Below are 27,975 nucleotides of genomic sequence, written 5' to 3' on the forward strand. Positions count from 1 at the left end.
ATTTGGCAAGATTAAGGTGTCACCTCTCATATTACAAGGCGTGTTGATTGCAAGCAAAGACAGACCCACCAGTGCAGGACACCCCCCCCCCCCCAACTCCCAGTTGGAAAACAATACAAACTCTTCCTGTGCTTGCCTAGGTCCTGGCAAAGTGTGGAGGCCAGTCCGTGCACAGCATCTGCAGAACAAATCGGGTCTTAAACTCACTGCTGCCTTTTCTTCTTTTTTTTTTCTTCTGATTTTTCAAATTTAAGTTTGCCCCCTTCCTCCCCCTCCTCCCTCCAGACTGCCAGTGACCGAGGAGCTGCAGGCGGATCAGCCCGCACATGTTTTTAACCCTTTCCTTGCTGCAGCAGGAGCCAACCACCTCTTTCCTTGCAACCCTCGGGTTACTGGAGGACCTAGAGCTCCAGAAAGGAGCCCCTAGAACTTGGCCAGTGGAGCTGAAACTGGGCCTGAATCCTTCGTTTGACAGCGGAGGTGGGGGTGAAGTGCGGGAAGTGGGGGAGGGCAGGGAGGCGGGCCAGAGCTCAGGGAGAAAACCAGAACCCAGCAGATCACGCCCAATCCAAACCTTCATGGCTGTGTGTGCCGAGTGGAGGGAACAACTCGGCAGCTTAATCTGGTCCGGAGGAGGACCTCAACATTTTGGCACGAGGGAGGCACTGAAGGAGGACCCCACTCTTTCCAGGGACTGCGGGAGGTGCGACCCCTGGGCCTCAGTGGGCGCTTCTGGCCGTTTTCGATGTGGCAGCCTCCAGCAGCCAGGATAATGATGAGGCAGGTACAATCTATCTAGTACGCAGCCCCCCAGGCTCCCCATCCCTTCCTACCTCCGCTCGGACCCCGCAGCCTTGCTCTGCGTCGGGTTCGGCCTGATCTGGTAGGCGCAGTGCCCGTGCTTCTCGGTGTTTGACCAAATTCTCAAACAAATCGTAGGAATTTGGATTTTTTTAACCTGACGCCGGCTGAAACAGAGTGGGTTGCTTCTTACCCACCTTGGAATGGCAGGACATGACGAGACGAGACGGGATACTTACTTGCTCCCCTCCCCCAATCGCGCGTGAATCAAAAGGTCCTGGCACGAGATGGGGCCAAAGAGTGGCAGAGACTGCAGGGAGGAAGTGGTAGGGAGCTCAAGGACGGAGTCCGCCACGCCCTGGCCCGGGGAGCTGAGCCGGAGGGGGTCAGGAGCACAAAAATCCGCTCCAAGGCTCTGAATTTCTCCTTGACCCCTAAGCGACATTCTCCCCCCCCACCCCCCCCTCACTTCTCTCGATGGCAAATGGACGAAAGCAAGATGACTTAACTCGGTAAATTTAGAGAGAACGATCTCAGAACAAGTGGGGTCTAATGGGCAGCTAAAATTATCGCGAAATAAGAGATTTTGCCCCCTCCCTCCCATCCTTTCCTCGAATAATCTATGGGTGGGGGAGTGAGCGTCACAACTTTCCAAGCGCTACTACGAGGTTTGTTTGTGGCTTTTGCCTTTTCTGCTTCCCCGCGCTGTCCCCGCGTGCAGACTGGTGGGTGCTGGGCGGGTGCTCAGCTGCAGGGCCCCATCCTAGGAAGGGGCTTAGAAGAAGTTGGAGGCTGGGTGAAATGGGAGTCTCCGATCCATCCCCCTCTTCCTCCACGTTCACGTTCTCGCAAACACGCACACACACACACACACACACACGCGCGCGCGCGCCCGCGCGCGCGCGCGGCCGCCCCTTCCTAGGTCCTCCTGAACTCCGCCTCCCCCTACCTCTTGACTCCGCTGTCCTTGACCTCCCGCACAGCGTCCTGGGTACTGGTCCCTGAGAGCAGCGAGTTCGCTGGGGAGTGATTGTCCTTGGGCGTGTTCGCGTTGTGGGGTGGGGGAAGGAGTGACGGGTGGGCTTGATAGGAGGTGGGGAGAGATCTAGAGCTGGAAGGGTCTAAGGTTTGGAGGAGGAGTTTGCACATTAGACCCAAGCCGCCAGGGGGAAGGGGCAAGAAAGGCCCTTCTGCCTAGAGAGGGAAATCTTAAGTAAAAAGAAAGAAAAAAAAAAGATCAAAAGGAAGTTTCTCAAGAAAAAAAACAAATAAGACAGGCTGAAGACATTAACATGTAAAATACAGTGAAAAGTTGAATATTTCGTTTTTTCCTGGATCTCTAAGGGGGATAGTGAAGCCTACTATTAACTTGGAAGTTTTTGGTGTTTTTCTTTTAGAGAGGCTAGGAAAGATGACCTCGTCGCCCCACTGCCCACCCCACGCCAGCCCCAAGTCGGAAGGGCACAGGGGCTTGGGCTGGCAAGGCGCGCGGCGGCCGGGCGCGGGGGCGGGTGGCGCGGCGCTGAAGGGGTTAAGGCGCTGAGCGCGGAGCCATCTGGCCGGGTTGGCTGGTTATAACCGCGCAGATTATGTTCACGGGACTCAGAGTTGAAGGCTCCTCTCCCTACCGAGCAGCTCCGCGCGCGGCCCCGCGAGAGAGCCCGGCGCAACTACTTTTTTCCCGTTTCTTTCTTTCTTTCTTCTTCTCTTTTTTTCCCCCTGCTGGGTAGTGGAGGCGGCGGGGTGGGAGAGACTTTGAATGACCGAGTTTGCGTCCACCTTTCTCTTCATGTCGACGTCCCTGGATACAGTCACACGGATGCCATGGTTACTTCTGCCACGGTAAGGGGAGGCGGGTACGTTGGGTGGGCACGTTCAGGGGTGGGAAGCTGAGTAGGGGGATTTTCCAGTGGACTAGCGCGGGGGTCCCCAACTCTGCACCCCGCCCCCACCTCCATCGCTCGGCTCTGGCTCACTTTCCCGGGTTTGTGCCTTCCCCGAAGTTTGCGCTGGGATCTGCCCAGGCCGAGGCGCAACCGCAACCACCCCCTCCCCACCACACACTCAAACACACACACACACACACGGACACTCCTCCCCACCTCTTCTCCCGTCCCTGGGCTGCCCGAGAAACCGCCCAATATCTGGGAAAGTGATCAGGTTTAAGGGACCTGGATTGGAAATGGGGGCGGAGGCGAGGGGAAATAGGGACGACGGAAGGGCAGCGAAGAGATTCAGCAGAACCGCCCTCCAACCCCCAATCAACACACCCGTCTGCTCCTGCAGAGAGGGCTCCCCGTGCATCCTGTAACAAAAGGGGGTGGCAGACAGATCCCGCGCAGGGAAGAGTCGAGCGTGTCACCACGGCTCCCCGGCACGCGCCCGGCGCCCGGCTCCCAACATCGCGGGGCTTCTTGCATGCCTCCCCCTCCCTGGTCCCGGGCGTGGGCTGGGGGAGGGGACTCGGAGCTCCGGTCTGGGACGCCGGCTTCCGAGTTTGGGAGTTGCAACTCCTCGCCCGGCGCGGCGTACCTGTGCTGGAATACTCTTGCCTCTTCCGAAAGCTTTTCTCGGCAACGGCCACGCACCCCGGACTCCTTGTGGCCAGCGCCCACCCCGCGGCTACCCCACCCCGGGTCTCTGCGCAGATGTAGGAGCTCCGCGCGTTCTCCGTGCATCTGGGACCGCGCGGGGAGCGGCGGGCAAGCTGGCCGGGCAGTCCCTGGGGAATTCCTCGCCGTTTCTCCGAGCCAGCTCTCGGAATTTGAGGAGGCGGTGTGGGAAGGCTGGGAGACCGGGGACCGGCGGAATTAGGTCGGAGTCAAAAGGACCCCCGGTGGGCCAAATTACCCCATTGCCCCAAAGCGCTACTCCTACTCCAAATGAATCAAGGATGCTTGGAAGTTGAAGTTTTGGGCAAGGAGGGGTGGGGGAGGGGACTCTGGTGCTTTCGGGCGCCAGTGGGTGCGCGGCGAGGAGGCGCTGCTTCTTTGGGGGGAGTTTAGCTGCTGCATTCCTCAGCTGCGCTTTAAATGCACGGAACTGAGACCCTCGCGCCGAACCGGGTGGGGGCTGCTAACCGGTAAGGGCTCCTCCCACGTCTGGGAGCATTCCAGGTGGAGGAAACATTGAACTGGACCGCCGCCTTTAGACCTCTGGCGGCGGGCGGCAGGTTCAGAGTCGGAGTGGAGGCAGCCTCCTGGACTCAGCCGGAGCGCTGGGCTCAGAGCAGGAGAGCTGGGGCGCCTCGCGCGGGGGGGGGGGGGTGAGGGGGGCTGGGGGGGCTGTTTATGTGTGCGAAGAGCAGGGGGCGGGAGCTGGGAGGTTTGGCATGAGAGGAGGTGGGTGTCACTCCTGGAGCCTATTAGAGAAGGTGCTGGACGACCTGCTTTTTCATAAAGAGATGTCCTCTCCCAGCCGACAGACCTGAGAGCAAGAAAAACACCTAAGCCCTCTGCCCTAAATGTCAGCAGGGGAGAAAGTTGTAACATAGAGGGAACTTTGCAGTTGGTTCCGTTTTCCCTACACCCAGAAATTCTCCAGCATACTCAGCCTGGCTCCCTCCCGCCCCCAATTCCTTCCTGACATGTTGCACAAAGAAAGTTGAGAGGTAGAATTTAGGTGACAAAATCCAACCGCCTCTGCCTTGGGCTCAGACACTTAGACCTGGGTATGGTGTTGGGAGTGGGAAGGGAGAGAGGAGAAGAAAGCAGGCTCTGTGAACAGTGTTGGAGGAAAATAGCAAGTCTGGGGCCTGCAGCAAGGAGCGTGTAAGATTTTGCAGTTGGTAAGGACAGGATTGTAGCTGGAATTGGAGGGCTGGGTTCTGTGTGAATGGATCTGCTTTGCTAGGGAGGGAGAGTGGGACCCTTGGGTGCTCTGTGTGGTCAGGGAAGGAGGTTTCTGGAAAGTCTCTGCACCAGGGTGTGCATTGCGGGTGGCCGGAGAGCTGGAGCTCCACCCTGCTCTGTGCGCAGTGGAGGTGTGTGTTTCTGAGGAGAGTGTTGGATGCGCATATGTGTGACTGGCAGGAGATGAGAGCATGTGGGAACATAGGTGTAGCTAATGAGAAATCTGTGCCTGTGAAGGGTGTCAGAGCAGGAGGAGAGGTACAGTGTGTCGAAGACAGATGGCTTGTGCATGCCTGCACAGACACATGGAGTGGGTGTGGCGTGGGAGGGTGGCTGTGTGTAGCAGCGAAAGGTGGACGTGTGTGGAAGGTTGGGCTCCTGAGGATTACGGAAGGAGTGGGGGGGGATGCAGGGAGAGATTATCTGCAGAGAGCCGAGTGTGAACTTTTTGAGTGTGCATGGGGAAATGTGGCTGGGATGGCACTGGGGTGTGCAGAGGATAGGAAAGTGAGGGCTCAGGCACTCTTTATGGAGAAACAAGGCATTTACAGAGAAGGATGCTGGGTTGGGTTTTGCCTTCTCCCCCTCCCTACCTCCTCAGAGAGGAAGGAATTGGACAAGGCTTAGAATGAGGGATATACATTTAAGGGGAAAAGCCCTGTGTGTCAGCCCTAGGTGATGATCAGGGAGGACGTCCACATAAAATTGGAGTGAGGGGAGGAATATATTTTGCATTACTGGTGGCAGAGGTGCGTGTTCTATTCTGTTATTTGATGGGTTTCTTATTTTATAGAGGAATTCATTGTTACCAATTAATATTGATTATTAGTTAATATTTGTGGAATGCCTACTGGATGCTGAGCCCATTACTGGGTACTGGGGCATGGCACCGTGCCCTGGAAACATTCCTTCTCGGACTCAGCTGACTGCTGCAGTTTTGCCAAGAGGACTGAAAAGAGCTGGATGCCAGTTGAGGCCTCTTCAAGAACCATAATTCAGTCTAGAGATGTTTATGGATCTTAGGGGCCAAAGGGAACCTGACCTGAAATATATCTGTGATTTTGTAAAAAGGGGGCACAAGGATAGGGATGAGGTCTGGTTTTGTGTGTTGGGGATGCAGCTGAAGGGTGTTCCTGTTCCTCATTGTGGGTGTGGGCTGGGCATGGGGGGTGGGTGCTGTGATCCAGGGCAGAAAGCAGGTCCTGATACATTTGAGGATTGAGTTTCTGGAAATGTGCAGTACTTCCTCACTAGCAGGAATGAGGAATGAGACTTGACATATCAGATTGGGAGTGTCTTATTAATCTTTGATGTTTTCTGGGCTGTGAGTGTGTGGCTAACCCAGGGTGCATGTATGTGTGTGTCCATGTACACACACACACACACACACAGTAAGGCTGAAGTTAAGTAACTAAGAGAAGGCAAGTCAGAGGATAGAAGGAATATATGTTCTGGCCCTTACGAGGGGGTAGGGCATATTTTTTTGCAGGAGTTCTGTGTGCCTGAGGAAAGATGAAAATTGTCTTGGATGCTCAGATGTGTATTTTAAGTACAAAAGGTATAGATAAAAGAAGAGCTGTAGGCTTCCGGGAGCATTTGAGGAGTGAGGGAAATGTGACATTGACTGCGTTCATATTCTGAGACAGCTAGTGAGGTCCCTGGAACAGAGCAGAAGGGGGGTGCTTTTGATTGCACATACATGCTTGCCCAGACCAGATGATAGGAAACCTCATTTATTAGGTTCTAATCATGCGAGGGCATATAATTGGGGAGACTTTATTTGACTCCTGACATTTTAAAATTCATGACATCAGAGCTGTGTCATTTTGAAGTTCTACCTTATTTTTAGGTGAAATTCATCTGCGTAAGAGAGAGTTGATAAATAGGGTGTGACCATTGGTCAGAAGACCTGGTGGCAGACATTTCAGAGGATGGTGGGAATGCCTTGATTCTACTTCAGTTGTGCCCCTTTGGAGCAGTGTGATTTTGGGGAAAATGTTCTAATCCCAGGAATGACTCAATGAGAAGAAAAGTTCACTCTGCTTTCCCCCCAGTCAAAGCTTGGTATGGGGAGGAGTACAAAGCTTTACTCAGAGGTGAAGTCTCATTGAATACAGGCACTAGCATGTCTGTGACCATGGTAAAAATGAGATCTATACCCCTTCCCAAGTTGGCAGCATAGTCTTAATGCTCACTGCATGACTACTGCTCATGTACTTTGCAAAGAGAACTTTCTATAACTACCTCAGATTACTCACCCAAGAAATGGAGGCAACCTAACCGACATTGCAGTTGTTGGAAATCAGTATTCATGAAAGGTCCTTGAACTATTCTGAAGAAAGGTGGCCCCAAAATCGATGTTATTAATTATCAGAGACATTTTCCTGTTCTTTAACATGAGCTATATAGACCACGACATGAAAATAAATGTGACTTTGAACACAGAGAAAATAGTAATTGTCCTTGGCATATTTGAATAAAAGAGGAGCAAAGTCCAGCCATCCTGGGTTGCAGTGAAGGTCTGTTTTGCTCTAGACTGCGGGTCCTTGGAGGCAAGACCCTGCCTCGTAAGAGGCTTTGGGCTTGTAAAGTACGGTGAGCCCAATGCAGCAAGTTGCTAAAATGTCTTTCCCCTGAGACAGAGGTGGGGGGCACAGAGAGGCAGGGAAACCCACTGTAGCCTCCCAGTCCTCCCAGAAGTCAGCACACATTGTCAACTCCTGGCTCAGACTCAGGCTCCCATCCTCGAGTTCAGTGGCCATAAATAGTCAGGAGCTAAGCTATTTCCATGAGGCACTAAACCAATTCTGTTGCTTTTCTTGGCGAGATTGGGCCAATTAAGTTGATTGGAAGAGGTCACTGCTGATGGGTCTCACATTCCCCAGGCGGGACAGGCCAGCAGAGTTTAATTACATAACGTTTCCCATCCCTGCAATTCCTCTCCCAGATGGATCAGATGTTCAGGCCTCTCCTCTTCCCCTCCATTCAAGACAACTAACTGAGTGGAGGCTTCTGCTCCAGGCTCCTTCAGACCTTCTGAGCAGTTACAGCTCTCTGGCCCTGTTGGAGGGAATGTAAATCCGCATGTTCCCATGTTGGCTGAAGTGAGAGAGGGGAGTCAGGCCGACACAGAAAATCTTTAAAACCCACCACCCTGCCTCAAGACCTCACCAGCTGCTGTTTTACTCTTTAATGAGGCAGGCAGTTTCTGGCAGTGGAGATGTTGAACTAATGACCGTTGCCAGGGTTTTAGATTTATTTTTATTTAAAATTGAGTCTGTTGGAGAGGGACCAAATCTACTGGAGACCAGTGTAAGCCCCGTGTGGTGCTGCTGATAAGGTCTGTGGATGTACTTTGTGCATGGACAGACGTGTGCAGAGCCAGAGGAGAGCACAGGATATATGTGTGCGTGCTGGGGGACACGTGATCTCAGGAGGGGCCTGGGTAGGCAGGAGGCGTTTGCACAGCTTATGTCATGGGTGGTAGGTACATGGCTGCCTGGCTCAGATTACATGATCATCATATTGCTTCTTGCAGAAGGGCCAGCTGATGGGAAAAGTTGGTAGCTGCCTCTTTCAGATCATTTGTATACAGGGATGGAAGATGTGTGAACTTTTAAGAAGTATGAGGCCAATATAGATGGTACCTCACTCTTGGCTGGACAGATTTCTATTAAGATCAAGGCTGGACAAAGGTAAACCGTACAGAGAACTCACTTTAGAACACATGAAAGCACATACAGATGCCTGAGATCTTTAAAGTATTTTTTGCTGTTGTTGACAGTTTTCTGTAACTCAGCCTTTCATTCTACCTAAAAATACCAAGGGGTTAGAGAGTGCATGCACCCCTGGATAATCAGAATGCATTGGCTGTTTCATGTCCTCATTGATGCCACAGTCCTTCTCAAGCAGCCTTAATTGGGAACCACCAGAGGCTCTCTCTGGCTCTCAGCATCCTCACAGGATAAACCTCTGAGTACAAGTGGTGATTAGCTGGAGAAGAGCAGATTTTGAAGTGAAATTTGGTGTGGTCTGTTGTGATTGCTCACTTTTTAACAGCATTTTTAGAAAAGACCCAAATCTTTTATGGATATGTTCAGTCAAGGTTCTTGAAAATCTTAAGGGTCTTGTTCATTTAAGGCCGGAGCTGTAGGAGTAAATGGTAGCTTACTGATCTCAAAAGATCTCAGGCCAACAAGGTGATGTCAAGCAGCCCCAGGGCAGCAGAAAGCCTGCTGACTTGGAGGTGGGGGATCTGGCTTGAGACTAAGCTCTGTCACTAACTAATCAGATGTTGTGTGACCCTGGGCGTTCTCTCCAGGCCTTGATTCACCCATCTGTAAATGAAGGGCTTAATTTAGAAGATCTCGAAGTCCCATTCCAATTCCACCATCCTAGGATTCTACAGTGGCCCCATCCTCCAACACAATCAGTGGCTTGCCTGGAGTGCATCTTGGCACACCCTAAATGAACTCCTGTTTTTTTATCTTTAGGGAATGGCTTAGTCAAAGTAGGAAAGGCATGCAAAGAATTTACCATAGTGTTCTGTTTTGGCAAGAATGCTCATGAAGTTGGCTTACCCTGCACAGCATGTGCAGAGCTAAGAGGGGTTGGGTTTGGTTTCAGGTAGGCCTGATGCAAATCATCCAGTTTCTACATGAGTGCCTTTTGGTGTCAGTGTTTGTGACTAAGACAAGTACCCACCTTTAAGATGATTGATGATTGGGACCCTTGGATGGCTCGGTCGATTAAACGTTTGACCCGTGCTTTTGGCCCAGGTCATGATCTCACGGTTTTGTGAGTTCGAACCCCACGGCCTCAGGCTCTGCGATGACAACACAGCCTGCTTGGGATTCTCTTTCTCTTCCTCTTTCTCTGCCCCTCCCCCGCTCATGCTATCTCTGTCTCTCTCAGGATAAATCAACTTAAAAAAAATCTTTAAAGAAAAAGATGACTGATGATGATTGATGATGGTGGTGGTGGTTGATATTTGAGTACTTACTAGGTTCCAGGCGTTATTACAATTGCATGGCAGTATCTCAATGCCCAGGGCGATCTCATGTACAGATGGAGAGACTGAGGTTGCATGAGGTTAAGGGATATGCTTACACAGTTACACAAGTAGATGCTGATGTGCTGGCTTTCCATCCTGAAGCCTGAGGCCATCTCAAGTCCATCACCTGCCAGTCAGATTCTGTTTTCTGAGTTCTGTGATGTCATCCAGATTAGAGATTGTTTGATTGCCCTCTGCGAAGTTTCTCACCCTGCAGGGTGACCTGCTCCACTGGAAGGTTCATTTTCATATGCAAGACAACACATTTTCATGTGTTGAGGCTTTTTAGCCACCTGCTGGCAAGCATGTGTTAGATCTGTCTTAGCTCCCATCGCCCTCCCTCTTTACTTCCCCTTTCTGTTGACAAGGATATCTGCCCTTCCAGAATGGAGGTATTGATTTAAGCCACAATTGCCTCCTTGTAAACTCTGTAAGATTGGATCTGGACATCTGGTTTTGATCCACACGCCCACGAGAGGTGGTAGGTCCCAGCATTCTTGAGTCCTGCGATAAGGGTTGCATGCAATCAAAGTAAAAGAGGGAGAATGGAGAACATGAGGGCTCTTCAGAATTTGGAAAATGGCTTTCCCTGATAGGCTCGAGAACTCCCTCCACTTAAACCAGGGCCAAAGTGGATGTCAATTTCTTGCTGAAATGTTGGGGGCAGAGGTTGCTGCTAAGGACTGGGATCCCCAGACTGTATTTGATGCAGAGCAATGCAGTTGTAGATCCCCAGCCCTGACACTTGCCTGCCGCATGCCCTTCTCTGGGAAGTACCAGAAGTAGGTAAACCAGAGGGGTGCTTGGGGTGCATCTTGCTATCTCTGAAGGATGTGACTGCAGGCTCTTATTCTTCCTCTCCCTTTGCTGATTTCCCCACCACCACTATCAGTACATTCAAGGCAATTAATGCGAATGACTTTGTTCTATTGCTGAAGGTATTTGCAATATGCAAATAAGTGTAGAACACTAATTTGATGCCTGTGAGATTGTAGTTGCTCAAAAATATGTGTCTATTTTAAACAGCTTTTCATATGTAGGGTGATGCTTTTCTTCTTAGTAAGAGGACATAGCCCTTTTATTTTTATTTATTTATGACAGCCAGGTCCTTGCAATGTACTGCCTCCTCTCCCTCTCTTTCTAGGTCTCAGACCCTAGAATTAAAAAAACATCCTCCCCCTCTGGCTCTAAATTACACCTTAGGGAATGTATTTCAAATGTGTAGTCTGGGATTCTTTCCACACTGTATCTAGCAGACCTGTTCCTGACTGTTCATAGGGCATGTTCCTTGCTTCCACTGGGTTCCATGGGAAAATGCAGCTCTGGGAATCACCTGATTGCCAACAAGTGTGCCCTACAATTGGGAAGGAGCCTGGCTCTCCTGACACCTAGCTTCTGCCTGAAACAGCTTGCCCCATCTCTCCTGGCGAAGAACACAAAGTAGCTTCGTGACCTTGAGCAAAATCACTCTCCTTCCTTGGGCCTCTGTTTTCTTTTCTGGAAAGAGAGTGAATTGGATTCTGTAGAAGGTCAAAGGACCCTGCCAGTTGTGACAGTTCACATATTGTGATTCTGCTGCTCCCTAAGCCTCACTGTGGCCCATGCCTGGGATTTCCAGGTATCCCTGCTGGCCTGGAGGACTTATGTGCAGAAACATGGAGGGGGTGGAGGAGGAAATTAAGTTATGTGATGCCAGATAAGTTATTGAACATATGGATGAGTGTATGTTTATAAAGTGCTGAAGAAGCAAGCTTGCCAGATTTGTGGCAGATCTTGGATTGGAAGTTGGGAGCATAGGGAAAGGTTTATATGGGATAAAATAGTTTGTGGGTAGCAGAATTCAGTAAGCTAAATCAGAAGGATCCTGAGCTATGTGCAAGAAGGCCAGACTCCACCCTCTTACTCCAGCAGAAATTGTGCAATTTTAGGGGGTCCCGAGTCATACCAGGTTTCACTTTCCTCATGTGTTAAGTGAGAGAGTTGAGGACTACTAGCTTTAGTGATCCCTAAAGCCTTTCCTACCTCATCCTCTGGTGGGAGTGGGGATTAGTAGAAGAACCTGGATGGATGGATGCCTAAGGGAATGTGGCTTAAATGTCACAAGTGGCAGACGTATACTCTCTACTTGAATTTGAGACGGCCCTGGAGGATATATTCTGTCTTTAGAATGCCCTCCCCTCCTTCTTCACCAGGGCTATGGAAGTCATCCCTCACATCTTTGCCTTCTCTGGGAAGCCTCCTTGTATTCTCCTGAGACCCCGTGGCTCCCTCCCCAGCCTCCCTGTGTTATAGCACTTAGCAGGCTGCGTTTTATTTGCATTCTTACCTTTCACTAGAATGTGAGCTCTGGGAAGAAAGGGTCTGGTCTTTTCATCTTTGTGTCCCCCAACACCTGAGCCCTGTCTGCTACAGAAATGTGTTGGTGAATGAATGCAAGAGAGGTCATCCGTGAGTCCAGACTGCAGCGCTAAGGGGCCAGCTCAGAGAGGCGATGTACCTCGCCGAGGGTCCCGAGCTGTGTTCTCTGTGTCTTCTTTTGGCCTGTCCCAAGACTGGGGTCATGATGCTCCCTGCCTGCTCACTGAGAAAGGCTGTTTCTGCTCTCCTTAGAGACTCCCCTCATGTCTTTGTCTGCCAAGCTCTTCTGCAAATTTGCGCTCTTGGTCACAGACGAGTCGGCTGTCATTGCCCACGAATTAGGACAGTCCATCTCTCGACACTTGGAAAGTACATGTAGAAAGGTTATTCAATAAACATCGTGTTGATGGCTGCTGAGGAGCAGGCCCTGTTCCAGATGTTGGAGAAGATGCGGTGAATGCCACACCCACACCTCTGAACTTGAGGATACAGAGCTGGTGAGGGAGATGGAGGGCTTACATCCTTGTGCTCCAGGGAGGAGCAGTGTGAAGATGGGCGATCAAGTGCAGGGCTCCTGACTGGAGTGCTGTTTTTTAGCCTGAATGATGATCGGGAATCTTCTCAGTCAGGCACAGCCTTCCCTCCTGTAGGTCAGTGGTTTTCTTGTCCCCGAGTTCCCAATGCCAGGCCATGGTTCTGGCAGTGGGTGCTCAGAGCCCATTCGGATGCATGCCCGGGGTTCTTTGTGGGGAAAGTTTGGGGCAGGTGCATGTTCTACAGGTGTTGGGGCTTGGTAGATGTGTAAGTGTGTGTGCTCACAGGTGTGCTTTCCAGAAATTTCCCAGCTCCTGGCTTCAGTCTGCACAGACAGGGGAGAGGGGAGGTGCATCTGCTTGAACCTAGCTCTCTGTTTTTCCCTGTAGCCTCAGTGCTTAGTTATTGTCTCTGTGACCACAGGGACAGACTGCCATCTACTGTCCACTTCTGTCCTCCAAGTCCCTCCTGCTCAGGGAGCTCCTCAGCATTTTTTTTCCTATCCTATTTTTAATTGGTCCAGATACCAGGAGAAAGAGAATAGACAGTGAATCCTTATTTAGTAATTTCTTGGGAATTTATGAGGGACCTTTAAGAAAAAACATAACACATCTGTTCCATGTTTTTCTTACCTGCTTAACAAAAGTGTTGTTTTCTGGGGGGCCTCCTGCCTTACCTGGTTCTTCTTAGCCACCATGCTAGGCAAGAACCAGATGGAACACCACGAGGTGAAAGGCAGGGCCCCGTCTTCAGGAGCCTTGCAGTCTGTTTGGGAGTCTGGGACAGACTGCAGAGAAATAGATGGGTGGGGGCAGGGGTGCAGGGTGTGTGTGAGAAGTGGCACATTAGTGGCAGGGGCCATGGAGACTTTGAGAGTTTGGAGGAAGGAGGAGTACTTGTAGGCTGGGGTGATTGGAAAGACATGTGGACCAGCATGACCAGCTCTGCTGTTAGCAACTCCAGGGTTCGATGAGAGTCTCCTGAGGGAGGTGCCTAGTGTCCTGGCTCTGAACTGGGAGTTCTGGGATCTAGGGGCTGTGACCTGGGGCTGCCAGTCTTGCTGTCTGAGGGCCACCCCGTCCCTGACTCTACATTACATGCCATGCTTGCATGACTTTGAGAGGTGGCCCCTGCTGTCCAGCCTGTCAGGAAGCAGCAATGCCACAGTCCCACTTGGATCTCATGCAGGGAGGGGCACCTCCAGATGTGTCCCTCCCTGTCCTGATAGCCCCACACACAGTGGGAGAGAGAGACGTTCCCGGAAGAATCTTGGGTCCTACACAAACACAAATGTGAAGAGGTGAATGGCTTCATGAGGCATCTGCCACATTCTTCCCCTCCGTCTCTGTCCTGGACCTTCCTTCTGAAAATCTATCTTCTTGAGTCAAAGATCTCTCCCCCAAAGGAAACTGTGTGGGTACCCTAGCACTGGTCATAGCTCGAGTGTGGGATCCCTCACACTAGAATTCAGCCTACCTTTGCTTTTATAAAGGAGCCATGTGTTTGTTTTTTGTTTTAAGTGTCTGTGACTTTTTGATGGTTGTGGATTAAAGTGGGAAAAAGTTGTTTTCATCACTTACCCTCATACTCTTCTTCCCTCTTTTCTTAGCATGTAAACAATCACCAAGGAAACCTTCAGTTCATTTCATGTTCTTGTGTTGTGGTGTGTGTGTGTGTGTGTGTGTGTGTGTGTGTGTGTAAGGGGAATAAGAGAAAGATATTTTAGATTGTAGTCTATTAGCAAGTCTAGGAAATCAAGCTGAATGTGGTTGGGTTACTGGCAGAGAGACCTCAGCTTGTCGCTGTAATCCTCTGATATTTCCCTTTTACTTTTTGGCTCTTGTATGAATAGGGAACATGTCTTCCCAGCACACCCTTCAGTATTTACATCTCCTTTTGGGGCTGCTGTATAAAGTTACCGTCTGTCTGCTGCAAGTCCTGAGTCTTTTGGGGGACCACTTGTCAGAGGCACAGTCAAGGATAGGGCCATTCGAGAAGGTCCAATTTTTTACTAAAAAGGGAAAAAAATGTTCGGGGTTTGGAGAAAGATCCCGGTTGTTTTCCATGTGTTTTCCTGGAGGCACAAGAATGTCTGAGACTCTTGTCCAAAGAGAAATAGTGAGCAGGGGCTACAATAGAGATAGAAAGGAAAATTCCTCCAAGAGCAGCCAGTATGGAGGGAGATCATCAGTTTGAGCCAGACAACTAGTGGGGGGACTCTCTGATGGCTTGTGATGTGATTTGTAAGCATCTGTGAAAGCAAGAGGAGATGAGGGGGAAGAGAGTTCCAGGTGAGGAAGCAGGTGGGAAAAGGCTGCAGAGGGAGAGTAACAGGAGCCAGAAGAGCTGAAAGAAGCTAGGGTAGGTGGTGCACAGACCAGCGTGGGATGATGTGTAGAAGAGGTGTGGAATAGGCAGGAGCCCACAGGGGCTCACTCTTTACCCCAAGAGTGATGGGGCACTACTGAAGACTTGGAGTCAGCCCTGGAGAGGGCACAGTCAGGCTTTTGCTTCAAAAAAGGATCACTCTGGCTGCAATGTGGAAGACGGCTCTTACGACATAGCTGTTCAATGAAAGCCTGACTGTTGGTTGGATTGATGGAAGGATGAATGAGTGAGCGAACAAATGAATGGTAGTGCAGAGGAGGAGCCATAGCCTGATTTGGTCCCTGGTGACTCTGACTATGTGGCTGGAGGAGATGATCCCAGCCTGGGAAGATGGGGGGCAGTGCACTGATGGGCATGGCTCTGACTGTAGGGAAATAGGAACTAAAGCAAGAGATCATAATGTTCAGAGTTGAGGGTGTTTGGCAGCATTTCTTTCTCTATGCATTTCCATCTTAATTGGATTCCATTTACAATCAAAAAAGAAGGTGGCTTTTGGAGTTGCGCCCCCAGAAAATCTGAAACTGTGACAGTGACTTGCTCCAGAGGGGGCTGCTTGCATTGCAGACCTTTTTACAGGTGTAAGGTGGAGTGTGAACAGATGCCAAGGTTCCTGGGTCCTGAACATCAGATCCACCTATACATGATTATTATGGGTGTGTGTGTGTGTGTGTGTGTGTGTGTGTGTGTGTGTGTTTCAAAGTCTCCTAAAAATACCAAATTTCACAAAACCTCTTGCAAGAGATTTTTGCAACTTTCCTCAGCACTGGATCTGTACAGAGAGTCACTTGCAAGGTCACATTGTTCAGCTTATTATTAGGAGAGTGTGTGTGACAGTGACCCAGACATACACTGGGCATACTGTCCAGCAGCTTGGGGTGTGGGAATTCAAGAACTCCCCTTGGTCAAGCCAAAGGGAGCCCAAGTGAACCTCAGGTGTCATCTCAAAGGGCTTTGTTCAACAGAGACAGGCCCACATTCTCGCTGTGCTCATCTCACTTTGCACATCCTTTCCCTTTGGCTCGGTTGTTGTTCTGGATGACATTCTGGCCAGTTGAAGTTGAATGTCTAGAGTTGAGACAGAGGCATCTGTATTTTTTAATGCTTGCCAGGGGATTCCAACATGCAGCCAAGATTAAGAACTCCTGGCTCACAGAACCAGCCCACTCTGCCCCATCTGTGCCCGTCCTCACCCTTAGTGTGCTTGTGTGGACTTCTCACCTAGTTCAGGATGTTTAGTGAGTTTGGGCTGAGCTCTCCTACTCCCTACTTATCCAACATTTGCCCCAGAAACTGGCAATCAGGAGACAGATCGCAGGTAATCAGCACATTCTGAAGTGCACCACCATGCCCCATCCACTGGAGGGGTTTTTGAGGGTGAATGGTGCAGAGCAGGAGAAAGAAAGGCCAACATTCCCAGGACAGTAATGCTGTACAGGCACTTTGGTATATGTCATCTCATTAGTTTCCCCCAACAGCCCTCAGGAGCAGGTATTATACCAGGTTTCCACAGTGCATTTAGGATGCAAAATGGTTTGTGGTCTCTGAGTGATCAGATTTCCTGCACTGGTTCTCCCTGGGGATATGCATGCCACTCAGAGGCCCTCCTCTAGGCTTAGCTGTGGATCAGGGCTGCTGATTTCTGCACTGATGGCTCATTGGGAAAGTAAGCACTTCTCTTCCCTCTCACTCTGTGGGATCCAGCCCAAGTGCCAGTCTTGGGATGAGGCTTCCAAGAGGCTCAGCCTGAGGCCCTGCTTTAACCAATGGCTTCCGTGTCCAAGAACATAGTTGTTCCCTCCCTTGACATTTTCTTGTTAGGAAGCCAGGGCTTGCAGGAGGGCCAGGTTGCAGAGGGTCAGAGAAGGAAGCTAAAAATCAAGGTTTGAAAAAATTAATAAGGTCTGAAAAAGTTACGTTTCCAACCACATATTCCTGAATTGTAAAGTGGACCATCTGGAATCATTGCAATCTCTGGGTTTCTCATTTACAAAAAGATATTACCGTGTATGCTGTCAGACATGCTGGGGCTGGACATCTAACATCCATTGCTAAGTGTGTGCTTCTGGAAGCATTTTGGACTTGGGATTCCCCGACAGCAGAGTAGCCTGAGGGTGGTTTAGGAACTATAATGAGGTGGAGTGAGCCACGCTATCCAGATGTGAAGACTGGGAAGGTGGTTCAAGGAAGGAGGTCAGACATTGGTGTGACCCTGATCTGCGGCAGTGGGCAGTGAGGTGGGGACAGGCCTCAGCCTGCACAGGGCACTGCTAAAGGACTGCACTGTCACAGCCAGACACAGGCCCTGCAAAGAGCAGTGGAGGCAGAGAGCCCAGGGCCCTCTCTCTCTGTGTATCTTGTGTGTGGAACTGAAGTCATTCTTGGCAATGTGCAGCTGCCACCATCCCCCCACCCCAAATATGCACAGCAATCACCTTCAACAGTGTTTTGTTTTGTTTTTTTTTTTAATCAAGGGACAGTAATGTTTCAAAGGAGAGAGGAGATTGATGAGCTGAGGCATTTATTTCTGGACTCTGGGCAATTTATATTGTTTTCCCAAATCCAATCTAGATCGTGTTCATAAGGGACCATGAACTGAGTAGAAAGTTGACACTAGTATTGAGGAATATTAAGTACATTTGACAGTAGGAGCAGATAAGAGTGGTCCTCCAGTCTCCCCCTCCCCATAGGAGTATGCACAGGAGTTTCAGGAGAAAATGCTCCTCAGGCTATTTCTGCCTTAGAGCGAATGGTGAAGGAATGTAAACCTCATTACTGCAAACTATATTGAGAACTAACATTTAAGCAAGAGGACCCAGTTCTATTTCCACTTCTGTCAATCACTAATAGTCCCCACCTCTTGGAGCCTTAGTCTCCTCTTTTGTAAACTGGGATAATACACCCTCCCCACTTAACGTAATTAATGCAGAATTTCAGATGAGATAATGCCCAGGAAAGTGTTTTGCAAGCTGTAAATTACTTTACAAATATTTGTTATGATTTAAACAGGTATATTCTTATGCTAATAGGACATTGTTCTGTCTGAAAGATGGCTGTCCTCCAAGTCAGGCAATGTTCCTGAGCAAGAACCTGCAGCACCGGGGTGTTTGTGCAGCCTTGGGACTTTGGGAGGTAGCCTTTAGATGGCACCATAAGAAATGGAAGAAATGTTCCAGCTGTGGCTTGAAAGAATCCTCCTTTACCTCTTTCTGATGATGCCATCTGAGGGTCTAAGCTCAGGGTACCGCCATTTGTGAAAGGGCGGCTGGAGAAACAAAGTTGAGAATGGACATGCGCCAGGCAGTTAGAATGTCATCTAGGAATTTTGAGTTTATTTCAGTACAGGTTGCCCACTCCTTCTGCGAGGCCAGTCACCCAATTTGTGTCCAGCCGCTTCCTGGTGTTCTACTCCCTCCGCAAGGACACATCTGTATCTGCAAAACACAAGTTTCTTAACAGCACCAGTGTGGGTCTGGTTGCAGAGCTCATGGATGACCTTCCCTCCTGCAGTGGCCCTGCCCTTTCAGTTATCTTCTCATTGTGAAAATCTCCTTGAAACATCCTAGTCTCATTTTGTGGATGCAGCACCTTATAGTTTCGAGATTATGAAATATCCACAGTCCCTTTCTGATTGCATTTTGTTTTGCCCGTAATTCATTTTGTTGATTTATTTTATATACATAAAATAGAAAAATGGTATTGCAAAGAATTATGCCTCTTGCTCAGTTTTTTGATTCGTCTTTTAATTCCTTCCTTGGGTTTGAGTTTTCCCAGTACTAATTTGCTGTTTTCTTTTCATGGTGCTGGCTTTCCTCAGAAAGGGGGTCATTTATTCTTATTGCCACTTTATCTTCTGTGGCAGATTCTACGATATTCCTTGCATGTGGCTTCTGTGCTTGGTGTCAACTTCTCAAGTTGTCTGTGGCTTCCTGAATGTTTACCTTCTTTGAAAGGGATTCCTTACAGTTTCTGGCCAAGTCTCCCTGCTTGTTTTCAAGCCCAGGCAGGTAGAAGTTTATTTTAATGTATTTTCTGTTCTATACGTGGATTTGATACAAGAGGAGAATTGCAGTGGGTACTCAGTCTGCCATCTTGAAAGGGATTCCCCTCAAAGTTCTCTGAATGCTTAATATATATGCATAAATAACTTCGGGAGCCCAGCCTTTCAACAGAGGTGCAACTGTTCTCAGAGTGCAGGCCTGTGGACTGAGCGTTTACTCCCCATATTATCCATTAAAATGATCAATAAATCACGTCCAAACTGAAAACAGCAGTGGGGCACATGAGGATTCTTAAGTGAGTGGAGACAGGGACAGTCTGAAGAAGCCAGTCTCTTTTGGGCTATACACACAGTGCCTATGCTGAATTACAGGGCAGAGCCCCTCCTTAGGAGACTCTGCACCAGGGAGGAGAGAAGCAGTTCACAAAATGCAGACTGATACAGGTGACAAAGAAGCAGACCACAATGGAGCATCCTGTTCAGTAAAGGACTGGTTGGCATGTTCCTACAAGACTCTTGCTGAGCCTCTGGTTATGCCAAGACCATCCCTGGTCTTTATCTTTGGGTAGCAATTCAACCAGGTCCTTTACATGAGTTGACAAGCATGAAATGAATTCTGCTTGTAGTTAGGAAGGCTGGGGGAGGTTTGATAGGTGGGTCTTCCCCTGTGCCTCACACGTGCTGTGCAGCACCAGGAGCCTGGGGCTTGCCTTCCAGATGAAAGGCTACTAGTCTGCTGCTCAGCTTCCCTTCCCAAGCACAGATCTTTGCTTTTCTCTCTGAAGATCCTCTGGACTCTCCTCATAGAGTCAAAATGTGCAGACCTTCTCTGTATAATGGGGTTCCCAATTATGTGAACCTTTTACTTTTAATTCCCTGCATTTTCTAAGTTGAACACAAGGTTAAACAGTGAAGGGCTTAGGATTCTCCAAAATGGCAAAGATTCAGATCCTTAAACCCTAGACAATTAGATAACCATTTTCTGATCCCTGAGGAGGATTTTTAATGTGATAATTTTGTTCAGGATTTGTTTGCATATGGGGATATGACACCAGGTATCCACTGTGCTAGGTACAATCCCAGTCCCCATAGCAACTCGATAAGACAGCCGTAATTTCCCCCATTTTACAGATGGAGAAACTGAGACTCAAGAGAAATAAAGCGGCTTGCCCAATGGAGCCTTGATCAGAAAGAAGCAAGATATCTCTGACACCCAACCTCATGGGCTGCCCACCTACGCTGCATCCTCTCTGTTCAGAACTACAGTTGTCTATCTGGCTTCCATTTGTCCATCCTTTCAATAAAGCTACATACCTTTTTGTAAGAAATATATAATTTCATTAGTGAAATTCTTTTACTGTACCCTTTGATCTAATTGTTAGATTAACTTTTGAGTGAACTTCAGAAGTCTCAGCCATTGTCTTGCCTCTCTTTTCTTTGTTTCCCACATTAGCCGGGACTTTTGTTGATGGACAATTTTGGTGATTATGGAAGAAAAGTGTCAACACACCCCAAGCCACCTAACACTTGTATGTTTAAATAAATAAGGTGCAATAGAAGGCTGTCTCCATCACACACCAAATACAGTCCAAGCTCCTGGAATACGACTGCTTGTCCCTCCATGACATACTCTATCTGCCTCCACAGGGTTTCACAGCCATACTTTTGTTTATGTTTTTCCCAAAGCTTAGGATTTCTTTCACCTTTGTTTGCCTGGCAGACTGTTACAGGTGCTCATGCAGGAAACCTTCCCTGAAGCCCAAAACAGATCTCTGGCTTACCATTTACAGCCTTACTACGTGTCCCATGAAAATATGTTGCTCATGTGTCTGTCTCTCCTGTGTATCTGTATGCTTTTTGCTGGTAACAGCCTTATTCTAATCATCTTTATATTCACCAGGACTAATTCCAGTGTTCCAGAAATGTTGGTTACACTGAATTGAACCCCAGGCAAACCTACAGCAGCACAATGGGTAACAGAATTTGGCAAGACTCTTTTCAGCGCTGCAGGATCTATCTTTGCTGAACACATCTTTGTGGGAAGGTTTGTGGTCATTTTTAAAAGCCTTCTATTTTTTTCCATGAGAAATTTCAACTAGATAACTTTAAAAAGCAGGCTGATTGGCCAGGGCTATAAAATCATGGCTTTCAATTTCTGATCTCTAGGAATTCCTCTTGGCATTAATATTGACATTTGGAAGAGCTGTGTTGGCAAACAATTCTTACATCAGTATCCTGAAAGATTTTTCCATCCAAAAATATTTAGTGAGCACCTGCTATATGCTAGGCACTGTTCCAGATGTGGTAAATAGATCAGTGAATGGAAAAGATTAACTCTCTGCCTTCACAGAGCTTACATTCCGATGGAGACAATCCATAAATGCTGAGACAAACAAGCATAGAAATACTTCGAAAAATGACATTTTCCTATGGGGATCAGGGCCAGGATGGACAATAAAACAAAGTGATGTTACACAGTGGGAGAGGGGATTTTGGATTGCTGTGTTCAAGACACAGCAGGAAGGGTTTGTGTGGCTGGGACAGAGAGCAAGAGAGGCCGGCTAGATTGTGTAGGACCTCATGGGCCATTTACAGAGTTTATTTGTGTGATGAGTTGAAGCGTGTAATGAGAAGCCAGGATGTCCCCATGCCCCCAGCACATGTGTCGGGAAGCCAGAGTTTTTTTCCCCTTCAAGTATGGTGGAAAGCCACTGGGGGAGAGTTTGGAGCAGGGAATAATGTCGTCTGGCTAACCTTTTTAAAAGGTTCCTCTCCTACTTGTTGGAGGGCAGGCTGGGGAGGCCGTGAGACCACCAGATGACAGCACCGTGGGTCAAAGAGAATGGTGGCCTGGACATGGGTGGTCATGAGTGAGATGTGAGGGAGCCAGAAGATTGGGGATCTGTTTTGGGAGCAGGACTGGCAGGATTTGCTGATGGGCAAGCAGTGGAGGGTGAGGGGAGGAAAGCTGTGATGGAAGAAGGGACAGTGGGAGCCCCAATGCCATTGTTCTTGTGGGGTTCTGGAAGTCCCCCCAGGAAAGAACTTGCTTTCCATGCCCGATTGCCGTGTGTGCCGCCATCAGGAGCACAAGAGAAAGAAAAGAAGTCAGAATGTTCAGTATGCTTCATTTCTCTCCTCTGAAAAATGAACTCTACTCAGTGACCTAATGGGCATAAATTCTGATTCTAAAAAAACCACTCATTCGGCAGTGAGCTACTGAGTGCCTGATATGGTAAGGTATTGTGTCCTGTGCTGTGGGCAGTACAAAAATGTGTGGTTCCCCACCTCTAAGAACATATAGTACATCTAGGGAAATAAGACATCTTTGACTAAATAAAACTCAAGAGAAAGGCTTAAGGCAATGGGCATTTTGCACACGGAGGGCAGTTAGAGCTCTGAAGACTTTTGGTAGGCGATTGAGGAGACCCCTGGATCAGGCAAGAGAATTTTCTGGGCAGTAGATGTGGATGGCACAGTCAGAGGCACAGAGGCGGGGAAAAGCATGGAGTGTTTAGGGTTTGACCAATGTGCCTGAAAGAGAGAGCTTATGCAAAGCAGTAATAAAAACTGTGTCTCAGGGTAGCTTCCTTCTCTCTTGGGCAGTGCGGTTTGGGGAAAGGGCCTATTGCATCCCCTTATGGCTTCCCTTCCCTTTTTCTGTTTTTGGTTTGCATTATTTCCCCCCTTAGAGCGTTCTTTGAACTTTCTGGAAACTCCTCCTGGGGTCTTCATCTGTTCCTAGTTTAACACAATGCACCAGCTCACAGGGTTCTGCTTTATAGGTTGTAGTGTTTGAGGTTCAGTGTTCCCGAAGTGTTTCTCTGTGTTCCACACTAGGTGCATGTTGTCACCCCAGTCCCGGGAAAGGAAGGACATAGCAGTGGGGCCTCGGGGAAAATCCTAGTACTTCCGAGTCCTGAGTTAGAGCCAGAGCTCTGCCAAACCTGACTTCACAGAGAAGAGGAAAAGCACTAACAACAAGTATCCTCTCTGATGTCAAGTGCAAACAAATCACTTAGCTCCTCTGAGGTCCACCCAAAATAAGCTACTGGTCTGTGAAACTGCAGGATAATCCATCTGGTTTAAGCTGTGCGTTTAGTTACTTAAAACATTCTTGCACATGCATATGCTGGGACATGTACATACAAACACACACATCTCTTTGTGCCGTCTTCTAACTTCTGATGACTTTTCTCCTCTCCAGGAGGCTAGAATCCAAAGCCTATAAAATAGACTTCTGGAAAGCTTTTCCTCCTGCCTAGCCAGGGCACCATTTCTTTCCTTCTTCACTGGCCATTGGCCGAGTGGTTGGGGCATGGATCAGAAGCACCCCTGTATTCTGGGAGCTCATTCCCAAAGTCTGGATGGAAATCTGTACTGTGGTCTGTAATCTGGCTCCACCTGGCTTTGGGAGAACTCCACTGAAGTGTTCGACCAATCTCATGACTCCCAAATGGCCATGTGGACTTAAAGGAGCAACAGACCTCCTTTCCTCTTGGCCTCTGACATCCTTAGGCATGGGGAAGAAATGATGGCAGACCAGCATGGGAGCAGGTGAAGTTCCCTGGGTTGTGTGCCTTCTGTTAAATCCTGAAGTGGGAGAAACCAAAGGGCAGATATTATCTGTATTAAATGATGATAGAAGTGATCAGGGATTCCTCTGACTTCTTCTGGATTTGGATAAACCCCAAGTGAGAAAAATTTTGCTCTTTGTTTCGGTCACTAAGAAACTCAAGACCCTATTACAGTGATGATGGGTTAATGTTTTCTCCATCGCTCGGGATGAATCCCCTTTGCTTCTGCAGTTTCTGAATGGTTGCAACCATTTCTTATCATTCCCTGTGTCATCACTCAGACAAGAGGAGTAAATTTGGCTCCTTTAATCTCAAAATAGTGGTAATTGTTAATATTTGTTAAAGTGGGAATCGTGTTCAGTGCCATATGTGTGATCTTATGAATTCTCACAAGTACTCAATGGAATAACTATTTGAATATCACCACGCCATTTTGTAGACAAGGCTGCTGAGGCTTAGACAGGTTTCTCTTCATTGCTCCTAAGATCATATGAGAAACTATGTATTTTCCTTGCTTTCCCTAATGTATTATCTTTTTTCCCCAATTATAAGTAAATTCCATGTGGAACAGGGCATTTTTGTATCCTTGCTTCACTGCTCTATCTCCAAGACCTGGAATATGACACGGCAGATGATAGTTGTTCAGTAACTATTTCTGAAATTACCACATAACTCACCTAAGGTTAAATGGCTCAGAAGCAGTGGCACCAAGCTTAGAATCACTCTTCTGATTCTAGAGTCTGTGTTCCTAGCCACTACATCACACTACCTTCTTGTTTATTTATAGATAATTTCCCTTCTGTTCTCCCCCCCTCTAGCACCTTTCATTGTAGCTGAATAAACAGTACATCTGTCATTTACTAGATGCAGTAAGCAACAGTCTTCCGCCACATAGACACCCTCATCCCACTTGACCTCCTGAACATGATCCTTCATTGAGTCCCTATTAAATCAGCAGGTATCGTTAACATATTTATAGTTCTTTTATCTAATTAGAAACACAAAACAATTGTCTCCTTAATTCAGAATTTCTGTTTTTTCTCTAAATTAAGATCAGGGCCAAAAAAGTACCATGGAGTTGATTGAGGCTGCTTGGAATTCCTTGGTGCACCTGGTCGGTGGAAAGTCTCATCAGACAGACAGCTAAAAATGACAGCTAAAGCTTTGGGACCCTCCCAGAAGTAGTTATAACATACAACATTGTCTTCTGATTGTGAAATAAGTACTTGTTCCAATGCATGTGAACTACAGAGAATTAGGAAAATGTTAGGATAAATGAGGAAGACAATTTTTAGTATATATCCCTTGCAGTTCTTTCTGTGTGTGTGTGTGTGTGTGTGTGTGTGTGTGTGTGTGTGTTAATGTATCTCTGTGTGTATGTTTCTTCTTCTTAGGAAGGGAGCTCTTCACACCTTATAAACTATTTTTAGGTGGCATTTTTCCACCTCTACATATTGTATGTATTTCCCCATGTCTTGAAGTATCCTTTGTAAGATGATTTTCCCTGTATAATAGTCCATCATGCACTGTACCTGAACCATTTCATTGCTATGGTGTATTTTCATTTTAGCCACTGTTTTTATGCCACAGTTAACCATATTTTTATGTTTTTATGTAGATTTTTATACACGTATCTGTTTATTTTCTTAGAATAGATTTCTAGAAGTTATCTTTCTCAGCTCAAAGATGTTAAAATTTTTAATTTTTTTAAATTATTTTTTTATTGTTTATTTTTGAGAGAGAGAGAGTGCATGAGCAGAGGAGGGGCAGAGAGAGAGAGGGGGACAGAAGATCTGACATAGACTCTGTGCTGACAGCAGAGAACCTGATATGGGACTCGAACCCACAAACCATGAGATCATGACTTGAGCCAAAGTGGACACTCAACCAACTAAGCCTCCCAGGTGCCCCAAGATGATAACTTTTTTAAATGGTGGTGATTAAAAAAAATTGTTTTTAATGTTTATTTTTTTGAGAGAGAGAGAGAGAAAGAGAAAGATATTGCAAGCAGGGGAGGGACAGAGAGAGAGGGAGACACAGAATCTGAAGCGGGCTCCAAGCTCTGAGTTTTCCATGCAGAGCCCGATGTGAGGCTCAACTCACAAACTGTGAGATCATGACCTGAGCCGAAGTCAGACGCTTAGATGCTTAACTGAGCGACCCAGGTGCCCCTAAATAGTGGTGATTTTTAAAAGGTTTATTAGCTCCTAGAGGGATCTGAGCTCTTGCCTATCACAGAGCAGCAGAGGGGATCCTCGCCCAGGCCCCATGTCCCTACATCACTGGCTCCTGCCCCCAGGAGCAGCACTAGGGAAGAACAGTTTGAATTATGGGAAAGACTGTCACCTACCCTTTGCTCCGTTAGCTTGATCTTTCGGGCATATGTGTGGTCTTAATCTAATTTTGGATTGCTCCTCTTGTCTTCTGTCCCCACCCCACCTACCACCAAAGAAGCGGGGTGCAGGAGCCAGGCCAGCTCCATCACTTACTAGTGGGATGACCTGAGCAAGATACCTTGCCCGCCTGTCATCCCCAATTTCCTCTCCTGTAAAATGGGGCTAATAATCGAACTACCTCATCAGATTGTGTGAGGATGAAACAGCTGAATCCTGTAAAGTGCTGCAGACAATTCCTGGCACACAGGAAGCTCTTAATAAATAGCGATTTATTAAATAAGTTTTAATATGGATAAACAGACTGTCATTCTTAACATCTGTGTCCATATGGTTTTGACTTAATTCATAAAGTCTGTCAGGAGCGTGTTCGCACGGCTGTGTGTGACTTGCTGGTGACTTCCTCTCCAGTCCCTGTTACCAGCTCCCTCCTCCCTTTGAGTGTTTTTCTTTCCTTCTCTCTCCCCTCCCCTTGGTCACCTACTATTTTAAAGAGTGTGGACTTCTCCCCACGTCCCGATCCAGCTGCGTGTGCATGCTTCTCCTTCCCATCCCTCTTGGGCTCGCCCTCCTTATCAGTTTATCTGTTCCACTTCAGAACCTGGCCGGCCGCTTTTCCAGTTGATTCTGTCTGTGCACTGCATGGCACAATCACTCTCCCTATTACTTAGGAACCTCTTGGATCTGTGTCGAGCTGGATTTGTTCTCACAGCAGATGTGTGGGTAGTTAGATTTTCTTATCCCGTTTGCCTAGCCTCATGCCTCTTCCGGCTCCCCCACTAGTTTGGGGTTTTTTGCCAGCCGACCACAGACCAGGGACATCTGTCCTGAAGCTCTCCTCTTGCCTGCCCACCTGCAGTGGCATGTTGACCGAGGACTTCCTGGAGTGCCTGTGTAGAGGGAGGAAGGTTGGGGACATCAGTTTGAGTTTCCTAGACATGTTCTGGGAGCTGTATGGATCCACGACATATACGTGATTCAGCTTGTGCTCTGTGGCACCTTGACAAAAACTCAACCTAAATTATCTGTTGTGGACAACAGAGTGAGGCGCTAGGGTAGGGCAGGCAGCCGAGAAGAAGACTACCTGGGAAGTACTGTATGGGTTTTCTTGGGTTGCCATAACAACACATCACAACCTGGGTGGCTTAAAACAACCAAGAACTTATTGCCTTACTGTTCAAGAGGCCAGAAGTCCAAAATCAAGGTGCTGGCGGGGCCGTGGTCCATTTAGAGGTGCTAGGGAAGGAAGTGTCCCGTGCCTTTCCCTCAGCTTCTGGTAGCTTGATGTGTCCCTTGGCTTGTAAATGCATCACTCAGATCCTTAATCTTTGCACGGTATTCCGCATGTGTGTTTTCACCTTGTCTTCCCTCTGTGCAGATCTCTCCGTGTCCAGATTTCCCAATTTTATAAGGATACCAGTTATATGAGGACCCGCTCCAGTGACCCCATTTTAAATTGATTACCTCTGGAAAGACCCTCTTTCGAAATACAGTTGTATTTCTGAGGTGCTGGGGATTTAGGACTTTAATGTATCTTTGGGGGGACACAATTCAACCCATAAGAGGAAGGAAGGACGTTAAGGATTCACACTCCTCCACACATTCATGCTGTGAAGAGTAGGCTCTGTGCAAATATTCAGCCAATGCTTTTCAGGATTACGATGAAGAGGGGTAAGACCTTTGAGCAGAGTCTCTGGCTGTCTCACCAATAGTTGAGAGTTAAGGAGGAAGGTGTCTTGCCTTCCTTGTCTCAATCCAACCATTTTTATTTTCAACATGACTCCTGTCTCCCTCTTCCACCAATTTGGGAGTTTCTAGGATCCACAGAGAGAACGCGCAGCGGGAGGCCAGCTGGTAGGGAACAGCAGGACGTGATGGGGGTCTGGGAAAGCAGAAGGTGGAGGTAAGTGTGGAAGGGGTTGAGAGAAGAGGAAAGTTCAGGGAGTGAAGCACCAGATTGGTGAGGAGGTGGCAAAAGATTGCCTGAATTCTTGTCCCAGCCCTGCTTTAGACTAGGTGTTCA

At 48.1% G+C, this 27,975-nt stretch overlaps 1 protein-coding gene and 1 long non-coding RNA gene across 2 annotated transcripts in view; one reads left to right on the top strand and one right to left on the bottom strand.

Annotated features, from left to right (window-relative positions):
* Positions 1–33: 33 nt before the first annotated feature.
* Positions 34–3,753, bottom strand: LOC106965371 (uncharacterized). Its single transcript, XR_008300078.1, has 5 exons — positions 3,334–3,753; positions 2,430–2,602; positions 1,751–2,009; positions 834–968; positions 34–178 (listed from the first exon to the last, which is right to left on the bottom strand). It is a non-coding gene; the product is annotated as an uncharacterized LOC106965371 (long non-coding RNA).
* NTF3 (neurotrophin 3) overlaps positions 2,510–27,975 on the top strand; it is a 67,127-nt gene continuing 41,661 nt past the window's right edge. Inside the window, exon 1 of the mRNA XM_015061410.3 lies at positions 2,510–2,643. Coding sequence (XP_014916896.1) covers positions 2,626–2,643 — 18 coding nt within the window. The 5' untranslated portion in view covers positions 2,510–2,625. The remainder of the gene's footprint in view (positions 2,644–27,975) is intronic.

The sequence above is a fragment of the Acinonyx jubatus genome, chromosome B4 (assembly GCF_027475565.1).
Source record: "Acinonyx jubatus isolate Ajub_Pintada_27869175 chromosome B4, VMU_Ajub_asm_v1.0, whole genome shotgun sequence".
Taxonomy (NCBI): domain Eukaryota; kingdom Metazoa; phylum Chordata; class Mammalia; order Carnivora; family Felidae; genus Acinonyx; species Acinonyx jubatus.